At 36.1% G+C, this 18,738-nt stretch overlaps 1 protein-coding gene across 2 annotated transcripts in view; it reads right to left on the reverse strand.

Annotated features, from left to right (window-relative positions):
- Nucleotides 1-215: 215 nt before the first annotated feature.
- The window catches only part of LOC131048818 (UPF0235 protein At5g63440), a 48,570-nt gene continuing 30,047 nt past the window's right edge, over nt 216-18,738 (reverse strand). The window contains exons 4-7 of one of the 2 annotated variants that reach the window (XM_057982891.2): nt 11,587-11,683; nt 1,199-1,287; nt 1,039-1,107; nt 216-851 (exon numbers count right to left, since the gene is read on the reverse strand). In XM_057982891.2, the coding sequence (XP_057838874.1) occupies nt 801-851; nt 1,039-1,107; nt 1,199-1,287; nt 11,587-11,683 (306 nt within the window). In that variant the 3' untranslated portion in view covers nt 216-800. The remainder of the gene's footprint in view (nt 852-1,038; nt 1,108-1,198; nt 1,288-11,586; nt 11,684-18,738) is intronic. The other variant, XM_057982890.2, reaches the window with a different exon arrangement.

Consider the following 18,738-nt stretch of genomic DNA (forward strand, 5'->3'; position numbering starts at 1 on the left):
ATAATCTATGCAAATGACCGCTAACACTAGATATTTGAATGCTTTCTAATATACATATCTATCCCCGAACTTCAAAAAGTCTATAAAGTTATATATGCTTAATAATGCACAACATAATGAATTTCAGGTTAATTTCTTCCCATAGAGAGGATATGGGAATTGTTAAATATACCTAAAATTAGTGCAAACTAAGTCATTGTTTAATAAAACATATATTTGAATACACAAAAGAGTAAACTAGGGAAATTTTATAAATTGTTAATAAATGTAACTTAGAAACTAAATATTTATGGAATTCCATATATAATTATAAAATTTCCTTTCGTACTCTTAATTCTTGCCCTGACTAAGGATAGGATGTTGGGATCGTGATGAGCATTGTACATGCTACATTTAAACGCCACATATCTTTTCTAAAATTGCCTCTCGTGTTACTGCAACTTGAGTTGACAACCTTCCATTCACCAGGCAGCTAACTTGCAGCCAAATCATTTGCGGTTGAGTTTAATGAGAAGTCATGCGGGATACTCCTGATATTGCAAAACTGAAGCTCCTTTGTAAAGAGGGCAATAATTGAAAAAAAACTTCCACCATGCACATCCAAATGATCCATCTCATATAAAGCTGGATGAGCATTTTTTGCAGAGGAGACTAATTAAAAATGTAGTGCATAGTTTTGTGGTTAACAAAATATTGATAGGCACAATAAGAAGTCATAAAATAAGTAATGAAGTGAGATGCAAAACAAATTCAAATGAAATACAATAACTTCCTATGGTTGCACGGCAAGTAAAAGCTTTTCATACACTTCCCGAGCAGATAAATCTTCCACCTGATTGAGACATCGCGTGCTCCAACCATAACACAAGATAGGAAAGAGAAATAGAGATGAAGCATCAGATTTTGACTCAGGATGTAAGATGAAGACCATATAAAACAAGGATGAGATAAGAAAACAAAATAGAACCATCAAATCATAGAAACCATATACAGTAAAGTTCAAGCAAGACAGCCGATGTCTTTCATTTCAAGTCTTACCACCAACAGCTTTGACTTGTTGTTCCATCCCCTTTGTAAGGTCATCTGCGTTAATCTCAAACCCAATACCTGTACCATATCACATTAACATCAAGCCAACAGTTGCAACTGATTTGCTCAAAAAAAAAATCAGATAAATCATAAATGTGAAATGACATACTTTGCCCATGTATTCTAACAGCTCATTGTTAGCTTCCCCACGAGCTGCAGGTGCTGCTACTGTCACGCGAACATCGTCCGCATTTACTCCTGCCAACAAAGCCATGACCAGATGAATAATAGTTATTTTACAGTGTTACATTCTAAAATCCTTACCATATCAGATCTAGCGGCATGAATTGCTTAAACTCGAAGATGTAGAATACTTGAGATGTTGCCAGGTTTGGGTGATACGTTGGCACTAGCAGGCTAAGAAAGTCACTTTTCCAATCCAGGTTTACCAACTTAAGTGTGGGAAAATCGGATGTAAATACAAAAAAGATGGGAACACAAAAGGAACAGAAGAAAAGCAGAAGTATTATGATAACATACACAAAAAGATAAATAAAACAATAAATCAAGAACCTTCTAAATGCATTTCTCAAATTTAGAACTTTTAGGCAATTCTTCAAGATTAAAATTCTATTGCAAGCCAAATTCAGATGTGATGGATCATAATTCAAGAACTCGGTGAGCTACTCAACATCTCTTGGATACTCGCAAGTCATTAAGATCCAGCAAGGCACTTGCCATAAATCTCGCTGATGAGTTTTAGCCAAGTACTCACCTGGTAATTCACCTGAAAACTCACAAGTACTTGGAAGTCCATACCAAAAACTACCATATATCAATTGCATCAAACAAGCAAAACTGCAATATATGCAAACCTGGAACAGACTTGGCAGCAGTACTAAAAATTACATACGATCAGAAATAAGGTGTTTAAGTGTGAAAATTTGGTCTATTGGAAAAGGGGACATTTCTTTTTCTTACATCAAAAGGGGACATCCCCGAGGCGTCCCCCGTCCCTAGGACATCCTGGAAACAGGGATGCCTGAAAAAACCCCAAGGATGATCGCCAGGTAACCTTATACTACATGGAAAGTGCGCCCTTATTATATTTAGCCTACATTGCAAGTTTGGGTTCGAGAACCCAGTTTGCTAGTTTGGCAAAATTTGAAAATGGGTTTTAGATTTGTTAGTACAAAAACAATGTAAAAATTAAATATATATATATGTGCGTGTGTGTGTGTGTGCAGCCTAAGCATGAATTAAGATTAGAATATCACATAGCGTCATTTAAACAACAAAACCACCATAAACTTGTAATCATACTATCATAGCATTATATACTTCAAGTTCAATATCAAAATGATAATATCAAATTCAAGTTTCATTATTTCAACAATTGGAACTTTTAACTTTTAAGTTTTAATGATCAAATGGATTCTCTAAATCATCAACATCATCATCATCATTGACATTAGATGAACCGCAAGCAATGCCAATGCCAATGCCACTTGCACTTGCACTAATACTGTTCTCACTTTTCGAGTCCTCAAATACAACACGCTGAGAAGTGGAAGCATCCAAGTTAGTATGCTCTGGCTCTATATCCCACATCTTCGTCTCCCCTTGCATGTAGTCATGTTGCTTGTGTGAAAGGAGATACAAGTTGGAATGCACATGTACTAAGTTCTCCGCTCTTTTTGATTGCAATCTAGTGTTCTTTACTGAGTGGATGAAAAAATATGTGCTCCGATTTCTTTCTAATGCATATGAGCTAGTGATCTATGAAGACAACGTAAACAATTAAAGTTATACATTTATAATTTTATTAATAGAATTTTCAATTTATAAAATATACATATATATATATATATAAATAAAACTTTAAATACTAAAAAATAAATGTTCATTAATTGTTCAACTTGTGATAAAGTTTTGATTGTTATTAAAATAATGTAATGTTTCTTTAATGGAAATCTGAGTTGCTTTAAGAAGTTTCCTTTTCTATCTTCAGTTCACGATTGTTTCATTCAAAAACATCATCTTTGTAAATCTATTTAAGGAGCCTTTGTCTCCTTTATTCAATACATCGATTTACCATAACATGGTATCAGAATGGGTCGATGGGGTTTCATAAAATTTGGTGAATTTTTTAAACAAAAAATTGTAGCCTCTTAAGACTTCTCTGGAATTTTTATAGAAATTTATTTTTCGATTTTTTATGAGAATAAAAATCGTTGGAGGCTTTGTTGAAATCGTTGGAGAATTTGTGTGTTTCTATGAGCAAATTTGCAGGTGTTTTTCTCCTGTTTTTTGTCGAGGGTTTTACGGACCTGTCAACATTTTTTGTTTGTGTTTTTGAGAGTTTGTGGGTTTTCCGTGATCGTAGGAGCTCATGGGTTTTTTATGCGAATCCTGTAGAGTTTGTGGTTCTTCTCCAAATCACGGCATCTTCTCTTTATGCCAACGCGCGATATTTTTTTCACGTTTGTTGACCTCTACACACGATCTATGTTCGTGCCATTTTTTTAGGCTCTCTCAGCCCGTGGTCAGCCCTAGTTCTTCTGCCCAGCCCACACGGCTTTGTGTTCACGTCTCTATTGATGGGATTTTGTTATGCACTTTGTCTAAGTAGACCTGCAACCTTGACTTCCATGGTCATGATTTTTGTTTTCCTGAGCCGACATTTTCAGAATCTGCGCAACCCTTTGCTTGAGCAGTTCTACAATTTGTGGGCGTTTTGTAATCTGGCATCAAGAGTTTTCTGATTTTTTTGCCAGGGAAAAAAATCATTGGACAAGTTCCATAATTTTTTCCATAAAAAATTATTTTTGGGTTTTGTACGATTTTTTGTCCACAAAAATCATTTTGTACAAGGGTTTTACCATTTTTTTCTCAAAACCAAAGTTTTATATTTTATGCCAACTACTTGCTGATGTTTCAGTGTGTGGGTTTTGATCGATTTTTCTCCTCAAAAATTGTGTCTAGTTTTTTTAAAAATCGTTTGTGGGTTTTTTTTCTCCCTTAACAATAAGCTTTTATATTTTTTTCCTGAAAAAAATACTGTTTCGTGGGTGATCTCTGCATCACATCAAGGGTTTGGCAATTTTTTCCACAAAAATCATGGTTTGTTGTAGTTTGTTTTGGGTTGCACCTAGAGTTGTTAGGGTGAACATCTGCAACAGTGGTTTCTTGCAATCTGTTTTTAAGTTGCTAGAGCGAACAGTGCTCAAAGCTCAGTGCTCATCTGCAAAAGCTTTTGCAGTTTTTGCTAAAATCGTGTTTGTAGCTCTTTGGAGGGTTTGCCAATTTTTCCTCAAAATCGTGGTTTCAATTTAACTAGCTATTCTCAATATCTCTAGCTATAGGGAGGGACAATTTTGTTTCCCAACATCAGGTTGGAAGGATTTTGGTACTCTTGATCATTAACATTCTGCAAATCCAAGGAGGGTCTCAGTAGCAGTAGAGTAATCTGAAGAGAAGGGGCAGCCTTCTTTGTGTTTGTGATCAAAAGACAATCAGTTTTTGTCCCTTGCCCCTATCCCTTGTTCTTGCCCCTCGTCCCTTTGTCCCTTCCATGGTCATCTTACTTGCTTTAGGAAGTTTCCTTTTCTATCTTCAGTTCACAATTGTTTCATTTAGAAACATCGTCTTTGTAAATCTATTTAAGGAGCCTTTGTCTCCTTTGTTTAATATATCGATTTACCATAACAATTGTGAGGGTCTATAGGTTTTGGAAGTACTGGCCATGGAAGTACCACTAGCTATGAGCATCCTTCTTATACCAAGCATAGAGAGCCTCAACACTTTGACCATTTGCATGCACAAAATCTATGAACTTATTTGTAATTAAATCTCGCACATCATCTTCAAGGAAGACTCTAAGCAATGTTACCTTGGTACCCTTTAGACACTTCAAAATCTCTGTATGGGGCAAGCATTCCTAGCATATCAAGGTATTGATTGATTGTTGTAATTTGGAGTCAATGCATTGGCAAGAAGATGTAATGGAGTGGTCATCTTGTTCCACCTTTTTTCAACAATTGCATGCAACTGTTTGAAGAAAGTCTCCTCAGGGTCTTGCTCTTTTGCACTTATGATGCATTTCATCTTCTCAAGCATTGAGTCAATGCCATCATGCACCTCTCCAATGCAAGACCTATCCATGTCAATATAGGAATCATGCTCATGATAGGTTCTGTGAAACTAAGGAGATACTCCACACGATCCTGTTAATGTTTTAGCAACATAGAAATCTGAAACAAAATACACAAAATTTGTCCTGGGAAAACCCTCCACTGCAGGGTGAAAAACCCAGCCCACTCAAAAATGAACTTTATTATATCTCTGAAAATGAATACAACTGTTGATAGTTTCAGATTACTATCAATCTCAATAAGATAAGTTTGATTCTCCACAAATCAATCTTGACAATGAAGTCAAATGATATATCTCTAATACATTCTATAAACCTTCATAAGTCTGAAAATTCAGAACACAGAAAACATATAATATATCTGATCTGACAGACTACATACACAATATTCTCAACTTGCTACAGACAAACGAGAGAAGCCAGCAATATATCTCTATCCATCTGCCGAAGAAGAAGAGCAATGAATATAAAGAATCGGAATTGCAAGTGAAGAGACACCAAGAAGGAAGAAGAAAAGACACCAACAGTTACATCTTCACCAACAGCTATATGGACATGAAGAGTCACCGACAGCCACAACTACACCGTCAACCACATAGAAATGAAGAGTCACCGGCAGAGAAGTTAAGAGACTCCATGGTGGAGAGGAAGAGTCACCGACAGGAAAGTGAAGAGACTCCACGGTGGAGAGGAGTTAGATATTATCTTAGATCTCTATCGCAGCTATAAATCTTCAACAGATCCCACCATGAGTCATCTAATATCCTTTGCTTAATTTTTGAGTCATCTAATATTACAAAGTGCCTCTTGAACTTTCACAAGTTGTCTCAAGACAATTGTGTTAGAGGCGAAATGGGTCTTTGCAACCTATAATAGAAATTAAAACCAGAATTATTTAAAATTAAAGACAAAACTTTAAAGAAGAATACACATTACAAAATCAAATTATGAAAATCAAAAAATTAAAAAATGTAAAATTTTATACTACTTCACTTACCTTCAATAGCTCTAATTTTAAAAATGATCTAAAAAATTCCTTGAGACATGTGGCGGTTGGTGATGAACATCTGGATGTCCTCAGCCTCTACATACACCTCTTTGATCCACTCAATTTTATTTCCACTCTTTTGTAGCATAAGAATTAGTGAGTGGACAACACAAGGTGTCCAAAAGATATGTTGATATCGTTCCTGAACCAACAAACCAGCAGCTCAACAATTCTTTGCATTGTCCATTATGACATGAATAGCATTGGGGGGTCCCACTATCTCAATGGCAAAGATGAGAATATCAACAAGCAATTGTCCATCTTTTACCTGCCCCTCACAATCCACAGCGTTCAAAAACATTGCCCCTTTAGGGGACATTGCTATAACATTGATTAGGGGGCGATTTCTTAAATTGTTTCACCCATCTAAAACAATGGAACACCTATCTCAATTCATGAATCCCTTATTGGCTTCAATGCATCTTCAACCCCCTTGACCTCTTTTCCAACAAGGTTCCACGTACCTTCTCATAACGCGGGCCCTTATACCCTCTTGGAGCTTCATTAACACTTTTCAACATCTTTTACCAATATGGGGAACGAACAAAATGGAAAGCCAACCCATTTGCATATATACATCTTGCTACATCTTGGTCAGTAATGTCTCGACTTTGAACTCTCATTTTGAAATGCACTTTCCAAAGGTCCCTTTGATCTTTTGCGTACAATGGATTCTTCACTTTCAACATCAGCCATAGTAAAAAAATGGGCGGTCTTCTACCACAATATCGGAATTCGATGAGCGTTGCATTCCCTTTGTCTTGTGATATAGGTACATCATTTTTTCCAAGAGAACTTTTGATACCTCTTCCTGGTATTCCATACGAATGGCCTTTCACCCGAAAATATGAACAAGAACGTTGTACATAACATTCCCTGCATTTTCAAAGGAATCCCCCACCTCCTAGAAGCAATTGTATAATATCAACGTTCCATAAAGGAGAATTTGAATCCGTTTTGTATTTTTGTTGTTCATGTGTGGAGCTAGAGCTAGTTGCCATTGTAGTTCCTATGGCAAGAAATTTTATGAACACATTCAAAACGAGAAAAAAAAATAAAGGAAAAAGATAGAGGAAAACAAAAATGGAGGAAAAGAAAATGAAAAATATCTTACCTCTTACAGTCAATGGAAGTTTGTAAATGTTTAGGAATGATAGTGCAACACTTGATTAAGCTTCAATCTCCGATCTTCAACTCTCTACTTGATGCAACAAGCAAAAATATAAGGCAGCCTATAGGAATGAAATTGTTCTTTGCAACTGAAATGAGCAAAAATGATGTTTTTGGTGTTTAAGTGTTTTGGAGGCAGCTTTTAGGGTTTGGGTCAGTCATAAGGTGAATTGGACCTCAAAATTAAGAAATTGCAAATATTTTTGTCCCATGCTAGGAACCCGGGTTCACCTAGGGTCAAACCGGTGCAGTTTGTGGTGGCCCCTAGTCAAAACAGGAGGTGTACTGGAACCAAATCCGAACCGGGTCCTAGATCCGACACCCCTGCCAACTTAAACTGTAACATTTAGCACAAGAAGATCATGTTAAGTATCATGGCCGTGGTTTGCTATATTAATTTCAAGTTGTTTGCTGTCACAATTTTTTCTCTCCAATTTCCTGGAAAGTGGTTGATGCAATGCAGTAAAATCGTGAAAAAATGCTAATGAAGTCACCACGCAAAACGCAACCATCAATTTTATGCATGAAAACCCTCCAGGGTTCTACCCTAATCAGATTTTTTTCTTCGTGATGTGCCATGTAAACTCTAAAGTTACTGGTTTATTTTGAGATTGGCACACATTTTCAAAAATCTGATATTATGACTCTATTTAGGACTCCATTTTACAAATTAGCCATAATTAGAAGTTAATTTATCTGTTGTATTGATGAAAATAAAATCACATAAAAAATTCTAATTTTCAGTGTTTTAGATTTTTATTTTAAACAAATGTGCATATGTGAAAAAAAAACAATTTAAAAAGTAAAATAAATGCATTTTGGTCAAACTCAGCCCAAATTCCTTGAAAGATGACAAAATTCTCCCTGGGTTCATCTAGGTTCGGCAGGGCAGAACCCATAGGCTGTGGGCAAGACCCTAGCTGAACCCACAAAGGACCACACCAATACCAAAACCCAGTAAGAACTGGACCAGGACCCGCGGGGTGCAAGGAAAGACTTGGTAACATAGGTATGATACTTCATCATTGATCAATACCAAATACCAAATGCCAAAATGGTAGTGATAAAATAAATATTAAATGCCAATTGATAGTTAAATATGTAATATTTATGTTTATCAATTGGCATTTAATAGCAATAATTTTAGTTGTCTAAGTTCTTGATTCTGGTTACCACTCCTAGAACCCCTCATTGTAATCAAATTTCTTACATGACAAGAGGTCCCACTAACTAGTGGGGGTTTGGGAGTGGAGACCCTAATGGGTTTTGAGGGGCAGCAATGATAAGCTGCACAAGGTGTTAGATGTGAGAAAAAACCACTTTGTATTGGGCAAAATGATGCTTTCAGTGACATTTTAGGGTTTTTGGAAGCAAAAAATAAATAAAAAATGTATGTTTTTGTTATTTTTTGGTGCTCAAAGCCTTTGGGTACGCCTAGGTACGTTCGGGTACATACCTAGGTGTACCCCCGAGCTAACCCATACCCAGTACAAGTGTATTGGAATATTGTAATGTTTCTTTAATGTTCATCTTAGTCATCTCAGTCATCTTTAACTAGTTTCTAATTTAGTCTCTATTTCATTTAGAACCTTCATGTGTGTAATCTCTTTATAAGAGCTTTCTTCATTAATGTTAATTCATACGATTACCATAACATGGTATCAGAGCAGGTTGATGGGGTTCTTTAAGATTTGGCAAATTTTTTAATAAAAATTCGTAAGCAATTCTCCTTGGAATTTTTTCCAAAAAAATTTTAATCAATTTTTGTGAAAAAAACGACACTGCAAATTTGAAGGTTTTGGTCTAAGGCGGATTTTGGTGTCTGAAATTTTCGAGGGTTTTTTTGGCATCATATTTTTCCCTTCAATTGCGTCGGTTTATGTCGACGCTTTCTTTGTTCGACACGTCTTTGTTTCATGGAGTTTTTTTGTGATGCAACTCTCTTCTGCCATCTTCAGTACCTGCGCGATGGATCTGCTTTTTGCCTTCTCGTGCGACGATGAAAGGGTTTGCATTTTTTTTGTGTCGCACGACTGTATTTTTTACATCTCACGACGGGCTTTTCTTTTCTCCTGCGACGGCCCTCTATGATTTTCAGTGTGTCGCAATTCCATAGTTGGCTTTTTCTGGGCATATTTTTCCGTTGCTTTTGGTGTTTTTTTCGCACGTGTCTGGTGGTTTTTGGTGATGGCTTTGCATCTTTTCTGCAACAGCTTCAAGTTCTGTGTTCCCACGATGGCTTGCAGGTCAAGAAGGGACTGCAATCCGGTGATCTGGTGTGTTTTAAATCGCGACGGGAACGTGTTTTCTGCAACTCTCGACTTAGGGTTTCTACCTTTGACCTAAGGTTTTTTGCTTTCGTGGCTCTAATATTTGGGCATGTTTTGGATAGCAATGCCTAGGTTCTTAGATTTATGGGTTTTTAATAATTTTTTGTGCTTAAAAAATTATTTTGTGGGTTTTATTAATTTTTTCCACATTATTTTTTTGGGTTTTTGCCATAAAAATTTGACGGGTTTTAGTAAATTTTTCCCCTTAAAAATTTCTTATGGATTTTAATAATTTTTTCCCTTAAAAAATTTCTAGGAGGGTTTTAATAATTGTTATTCTTAAAAAATTATGTTGGATTTTACCGTTTTTCCTCAAAAATGAAGTTTTATATTTTGATCTGTGTCTCGAATTCTGTGTCTTGGGTTTTGATTGATTTTTCACCTCAAAAGTCATGTCGGATTTTGATCGATTTTTCTCCTCAAAAATAATGTCTGGTCATTTGTAATTCGCGATGTTTGCGTGGGATTCTGGGTTTTGCTTGATTTTTCCCTCAAAAATCATGGGTGCAAATGTTTCATCTTAGGGTTTTTACTGTTTTTTCTGAAAAAAAAACGATGCTTTGTAAACTTTAGTTTCTAAGTTTGGCGATTTTTTCCTCAAAAATCTTGCCTTCTTGCAATCTGTTTTGGGGCATCATGCTCATCTACAAAAGTTTGTGGACGATTTGTGTTCTCCAGAAGTTCTCCAAATTCTGGAAGGGTCAGTGGCAGGCTCATCTCAATGACAGGGTTAGTGGTAGGCTCATGTCGCAAAACATTCTGAGAAGAAGGGGGCAGCCTTCTCTATTTTTCTCTGGGTAGTTAGACCGATGACCATTAAGGGAGGGTATTGGAATATTGTAATATTTCTTTAATGGTCATCTTAGTCATCTTAGTTATCTTAGTCGTCTTTAGCTAGTTTCTAATTTAGTTTTTCTGTTTCATTTAGAAACTTCATGTGTGTAATCTCTTTATAAGAGTTTTCTTCATTTATGTTAATTCATACAATTATCATAACAGGGTGTGGGACACCTTAACGGTGTACCCCGTAACATAGGTTATTATCTAGTTCAGCATGGAAAACGTTGTTTGATTGTACCTATGGATTAAAAAGGTGAGCATCGAGCTAGTTTTCTGAAAATCTATTTTTTGCAATGGTTCATCTTGATTCTTGAGGATGCATGATGAATTGCCATATAAAAAAGAAAAATTGTATAGCAAGTAACGGAAGTGAAACAAGAAAAAATACAACTAGGGTCAAACTTGTAATATAAAACAAAAATCCACCAAGAGGATGAGACCTAAGCAAATGTGGGTCCAGCAATGCCAAAATGACATTATGACTAAACAAAATGCAAGACAAAATTCTCAAATGCATGCTGCACCTGTTCAAAAAAATATTTGTGGTAGCTTAAACACACAAATTTATCAATGCCTTAAAACATTCGGTAAAAATTTTGTAATTCCTCATTAAATACTCAATAAAAAGTTGTTTCATGTTAGTTCTGCAATTGTGTAGCATCTATAGTTTGAGATTATAAACAACAACCATTATTCATGGAGCTTTTGCATATCACAAAAGTGACCATAGAAATCAACTGCCAGATGTAGATCAACAGACAGTAATAAAGGAGTGTCTAGAGCAGCGTTCAGCATTGCTTGCCTTGCTAGGAAATAATATAAGAACTAAAGACATTTATAGGAAAAATATGTAATAAACCGAACATTATCCATTGTAGTATTGAGAGTATATGGCATCTAGTGTATTATTTTTATGTTAGTAATATACAGTACCTACTGTCTTTTTAATGGAATTACAAATGCTAGGTCATGATTAAGAATAACTTAGACCAAACATCAAAGATATAAAGCTTTACTTGTAATTGCCGAGCGTTGTGCACGATCTTCAACTTCTATTGCCACTTGAACAAGTCCACCTTCTAATTGCGAGATGCAAGGTGGCACAGGGGCATCCTGCAATAAATAAAACCATAGGCATAAATGTGTATTTATGAAAGACATTCTTATAACCAATAATAAAAATATTAGCAATGTTAGAACAGAAAAATTATAAATAATATTTAGTATATTACAGGCAATTCCATCAATTTGTTAAGAAAAAAACACCAGTATTAACATAGATGAGTTTTACAGAGTCATATCAATTATCCAGCCTAATTCTGCAAAAATGTGGTCGCCAATCTTCCAAAAAGTAGAAAAAAAATAAGGCAAATGCTAAGGATGTCAAGCCAGTTTATAGAAAATAGTTGTTATAAAGAGACCATATGCCTACTTATGGACAACAGTCAAATCAAATAACTATGTATCTGCTAGCTTCAATCAACACTGGAACTATCTTTTAATTAAACTTGCCAAAATAACCTCTAATAAAAATCTCTAATTCTTCATCTTTTAACTTGAGAATCCTTTTATAGAAATGCCCACTACTGTGGAAACAATGCATTGGCATTCAATGTGTAAGCGTTTGGCCAAAGCCTTAACTTCTGTTGATTCAAGTTGAGATGATTTAGTGCAAAACTTGCTGTCAGTTGCAGCTCCTAAAGACATGATATGATGATAGATATCCTATGAACAACTCTCTGATGCTGGTGATTCTTGCGAACCTTGCCAGCAACATCAGTGCTAGATTTGTTTTGATTATTATAGATGACTACAGTAGGATATTGTGTGCCTATATCTTGAAAAATGAAAATTGAGTTCAAAGAAATTTAGAACTTGTCAAATAGTTATATATTGTGCAATTCAACCACTTAGAACAGATAATGGAGCATGAATATGTTGGTAGAGGCTTTTTTTTTTTTGTAGAAGCAATATATTTTATATATAATATAATAAAGAGTTTACATAAAATGTAAGCCAAAATTGGGCCGATAGTCGTCAAAAACCGCCCACATCCTGCAACTACCACCCACTAGTCAATTAACGACACCCCTTACAGACACCACCTGAGACCCAAAGCCGAAGCACCATTATACTAACCATCAATAATTTGCAAAAAAAACCCTCCCCCCAAACGCCAAAACACCATGACCACAGAACGTGTCGACATCAAAACCATCCCAGCCCTAAACCATATACATCAAAACAAAAGCCCCTGTACACGGACTGTGTAAACCCATAACATCATCGCCAAACAGGGGAATATCAAAAAACTGCCCTGTATTTGTCACATACCACGCCCACTTCCCTCAAGCTGTCCGCCAAGCCTTCTTATGTGTCATTATCACATTGCCACCTCGGGACCTCCGCACCCGCATGGAGCACCTTCGACACCAAAGTTTGCCTCCTCGTCCGTTAACGCCACCGCACACGCCCTCTAAGCCTCCTTGTTCCGAACGAAAGTCTTGATTGTGTCCCATCCAATGAGAGCCTCCGCCCTCCTCTCGTCCTTGTCACACTCTGGTGGCCACCACATGAACGGAATGGGCTCATACCCATTCTCAGCCCGCAAATTTTCAAGGCCCTCACTCATATCAAAGCCCTCCCCAGGCACTAGCCATTCCAGAATAGAGTCCAATCCCTCCAACCAGTCCTCAAGAATTGAGTTCATAACCCATTTAATGGTGTCAATGGGCTCACCCAAGTCTAAACCACAGGCAATTACCATGCATACAATATCCATATTAGTCTTATACCTATGCTTAAGCTGCATAAAGATATCACATACCAAAATCTCCACCCCCTAAATAAACTCTGCATCCCCAAATAGAAACAACCACCGAGTCGTTACCTTCCCATGGAAGGCAACCTGCAAGCGAGAGGTGATGAGAGTGAAATTCGCCTCCATCCTTCACTCCACCTCAAAGATCACTGTCGCACTCAACGGCAAATGCTACCACCCAGCATCTTTGGCTTCCTTATAACGCCACCTCGCACATTCCCCGTCCCATCACTCTAACTCCCTTGCCATACCATTAATAGTCGCATGCTTCAAAGGACAACGTCACTTATTATCCGGCTATGCAATCTCTCTGAAATCCTCGAATCGTACCTCTCCCACTTCAGTGAATGATGACGCCCATTTGGATAGTACATCCGCCTCATGATTGCCCATTCGTTTGGCGTGGCTCACCTCATAGCTTGGTAAGGCCTCCAACTCAACTTTGATGGCCGCAATATACTTTTGCAAATGCCATGCCTAGATTTCACCACTAACAATGGCATTAACAATAATCATTGAATCTCCTTCCAAATGGATAGTTTGCAATCCTAATTGTTTCCCCAATTTGATCCTGAAGAGAGCTGCTTCTGCTTCCACCACATTATTTGTTCCATCTTCAATTCTTTTTCCTCCAATTGCCACAATGTTACCCTCCCAATCCCTCACCACACACCCAATACCTAAGGGTCCAAGGTTCCCTTTCGAAGCCTCGTTGAAAATAATTTTATACCATCCCTCCCTTGGTCTTTTCCACTTCACCTCCTTTTGAGATTCCTCTCCCGAATGCACTCGGGCCTGCACCTTTACAAGCCATGTTGGTAGAGGCTTTTGATGTTGGAGTTAGAAAATCAAGGAAATAATAATTAGGCAAACATATGATTCATTTCAAAATCTTACCTCTAAAACTTTTGTCTAGACGTATAAGTTGTTTTGCATATCTTTTGAAAAAAACTCAACTAAAATACTCAAAATGTTATACCAGAAAAAACATGATGTGATGGAAAGTCCACAGTAAAGCATTTCAGAACATTTGGTTGTTTTTCTAATGCACGTATTGTCATTGAAGAAAGACAAACTACACAGAAAATGTGTTCCATACATGTTTGTGGGATACTATGAGCACTCAAAATCCTATGGTCATAGTTCAAAAAGAGTCGACTGTGCCTAAAGCTCAATATCTCTCTCATCCTTTGCCATTTTTTTTTTCCATAGACAAAGTAGTGATGACGATGACTCTTGTGACATATGAGAGGTTTTAGATGGGTTCACATGAGCCACTGATAAGATGTATCCAGAGGAGTAGGCTTCAATACTTCGCACATAATTCCTTGAACTTTGCAAATCTTCATGGCCCAACATTGAGTAAACCACAGGCGAGGTTGGATAGAGCTATATTAGCTCAAACTGACCCTATTGGATGATGGACATGCCACGAGAGAGATACATCACAATTGAAGTTGCTTGGCACACACCTCCTTGCACAAGTTGTCAATTCCTCTACTATAGAGAGGAATTGGTCCACATATGGCTTTATCCACTCCATCAAGAGGAATAGACTTACCTCTAAACGAGAAGAGAAGCTAGTGGTTGTGCATAGTGTTCTTTGACTTCAGTATTGGCAGACTACAAAGTATTGGTAGAGTTCAACTTTATGGTGGGATGTTGATCCCCAAGACGTCACCCCGATTGATGAGGAGACACCAAGGGGAATGGTTGGGATTCCATTGGATGAGGTGGACAATGACAGTGGCAATGACTCTGAAGAGGACTCTGATTTTGATGTAGTGTTGGGAGATGCATATTAGGGGCATCAGTACTTTGTTTTTTTGTATTTTCGTATAGTAATTGAAAATAAGACCATATGGCAGTAGTGTAACCTTTGGGCATTTTGTATGTTATTTTTTTATATCACATGCATATTGACAATGAATTATGAATTATGAATGCATATTTAGTATTGACAAGGAATTTTGAACACAAATGTTATATGTTAAGATTCTATAATGTATATATGCATGCTTTACCCATGTTTTCATATGATAATTTTAAATTTCCCTATATATTTTTAATTTTCTCTATATTTTATATAGTTGTCCCCTTTGCCTCCCCTAGCCATCTCCAAAATTGGCTTGAAAAATTGTGTCTCAAAAACACGTCCCCCCGTCCTGGAAACTCGAGGTAACCATGGTATTATGCCAATTGCATGTAGTGGGGCCCAACTACCACTTTCAAGGAAGAGTTGAGAGTTGATGAAATTCTATTTGTCTTTTGGGGATCCTCCACTAGCTGTTAAGGAATTAGAGACCAAAGCTAAACTAGGTTCCATTATTACCTAAGTTTTCTTTATATTTAAAATATTTCTTTCAATCAATATGCCTTGAATACTATGTTATCAATATTCTTTCAATAAAAGAAGATATAAATTAGTATGCATTTGTTTTTAAAATTGCATTAAAAAATAAAAAATAAAAAGATTCAAACAATTGGAAAAACCAAAAGAAAATTATCAAGCAAAAGTTTTTGGAAAATTTTAAAAGGGAATATTTCATCTACAACATCTCGCAATCAATGTATTATTGCAAGTAAGTTTTATAGTTTTTTAATCTAAAATAGAAAGACAAAATTTATCAACTTTGAAGTTCCATATTTTATTTTGAATTTTTTAACTCTAGCTCTCTTTGTCTTGATGGATTGCTAGTTTGTTTGCATCTAAGCAAAATTGCAGCACATACTCCTCCATCCACTAAGTAAAGGCCCTATGCTCCCTAAGTTTCAGGAATGGGGACAGCAAGGGATGATAGGATGTGTTTCCAATATAGGGGTACGTTTTGGAACGACTATAAAAATAGGGAAATATTTAAAAATATAAGAAATTTTAAATATTCCTATCATAACATTGATAAATCATTTATCATAGACATTATAGAAGCTTAATACATAACATTAGAATTGAATTTAGATTTCACATGAGAATTGACAAACAAATTAACAAACTTTAAATGCTTTCATTGTCAATGTGCATACATATTATATAAGAATTATAAAAAGATGCCCAAAGTCTGCAAATTTCAACTATAAAATGACAAACATAGCAAATATATGGTTGTCCCTAATCTACATTGCCAGATGCAACTAGCAGGTTTAAAACGTAAAAAATACGGGAGTAAAAAGGGTAAATTAAAAGATGCCAAAATACTCATTAAAACCATAAGAAAAGGTCCTAGCACAACTTAAGAATCCAAACCATATTCACATTATCCATACATGGAAATGGTACAACAAACCAAAAGTACAAATGGAATTCAATTATACAAGTTTAAAACGTAAAAAATACGGGAGTAAAAAGGGTAAATTAAAAGATGCCAAAATACTCATTAAAACACGAGGAAAAAATTGCAAATGCTAAAAGGGCTTTATAGACAAAACCATGGGCTGACTAAAAAAATGGTGTTTTATTGAACTACACACTTAAAAACAGATTTATTTCACTTACCCATTTCTAAAACATGTTTTCTTCAATTGCCATTGGTTAATTCACTATTTGACCTACATTCACACAATTTCAACCAGTTTTTTGAATAAGCAAGCATGGAAAGTTTGAACCATGTGGATTTGGTGCCAATTAAGTATTAAGTATGGTTATATGCATTTTTTGGCATTTTCTATTACTATGTTTACAACCATGGAAAATTGATGACCTTAGGAAGACAAGTGAATGAATGTCATTCATGACAAGCTATGGGGCAAGATTTGCTACATGCCAATTGATATCTCATTCCCTGCAATGTCCCCACTTTGAAATAGAATTTAATAATAAATAATAATAATAAATTTAAATATTAAAAATTAAATAAAAAATATAACAGAATATAATTAAATGTAATTAATTAAAATTTAATTAAGTTAATGAATGGTCAAAAGACATGGAAGGAAAAGTTGTGTCTCCCTCAACAATGAGATATAAAAGGGAGAAGAGAACCTCATTTGGGAGGGGGGTAATTTGGAAATCAGAAGTGCAGATCTGATTTAAATAAGAAGTTCAGATCTGATTTTGAAAGGTTGTGTCCCTTCCAAAGGGCAGAAATAATGAAGAGTTGCACTCTTTTAAAGGGTGCTAATGGTGAAAGCATGTGTCTCTTGCCAAAGGGCATACATGATGAAGTGGTGTGAACTGTGACCTCTCCCTCACATTGGAAGATATAAAGGAAAGGAATCAAAAGCATATAGGGAGAACACAGTCAATCAGATCAGATCAGAACTGTTACTAAGTTACAGACAGTAACATCCTTGTTCTTGGTGGTATGCATGGGGATGCGCTTAATATGTATGCTTAATATATGAAGCCTGATAATGTTTTTATGCAGAATTTAATAGTAATATTAATATAGAGTTTACGGGTCTGGAGAAATCAGAATCAAAGCTTTGAAGTCTGCTCATGTCAACATAATAATACTAGGGGAAAGGGCATCTTTCTGGTAAGGACTTTCTGAGCAATAATATTACATATATATACTTATATAACTGGTTGTACATAACAAAATTGGTGAATATTTGAGATAGATATTAAAATTTTGTATATTAATATTCTGAATATATGTGTATATAAGTCTGGTTTTGGCATAATACTGAACATCCTGAGAAGTAGGGGGAACTGCTGTATAAGGCACCCTACATGATTATATTAGGTAGGGGAACTGCTGTATAAGGCACCCTACATGATCATATTAAGTAGGGGAACTGTTACATAAGATACCCTACGTGATCATAACAAGTAGGGGAACTGTTACATAAGACACCCTACATGACCTTAATGAGTAGGAGAACTATTGTATAGGACACATGTTGTGACCTTTTCACACATCGCCCTATTGCAAATGGGGACCCTCCCTTTTTCCTACTTTCTAGTGTTTTTGTTAGGGTTTTTTTGACCTTCCGGCATCAGTATTGCCAAGTTTGTCAGTTTTGAATGGTCCGAGTTTTGAAGTCGTGAGTCAGTTTGTGCAAACCATGGTCAGAACAGAGTCTGCACACCGTCAAAGTCCCTAGAAAGGCCAAAGGACGAAGATTGCAATTGATTTGAGCTAATTTGGACAACTTTCTATTTTTGGAAAGTTTGCTTTTTTTGCTTTTTCCTATTTTTTAGGAAGTTTCATTTTTGGCACTTTAAGCATGATCCCCAAAATGGCTATTTTTAGAAAAAAAAATTCCTATTTTTTTAGGGATGCTTTCTTTTTCTATTTTTGGAAAGGGGATCTAGGGTTTGCACTATTGGCACTGAGATGCACTGAAAACAATCATCAAATTCCTTCAAAATTCAAGTTTTATCCGGAAAAGCTAAATTCCTAAA

This window comes from Cryptomeria japonica, chromosome 10, assembly GCF_030272615.1.
Source record: "Cryptomeria japonica chromosome 10, Sugi_1.0, whole genome shotgun sequence".
Classification (NCBI taxonomy): Eukaryota; Viridiplantae; Streptophyta; class Pinopsida; order Cupressales; family Cupressaceae; genus Cryptomeria; species Cryptomeria japonica.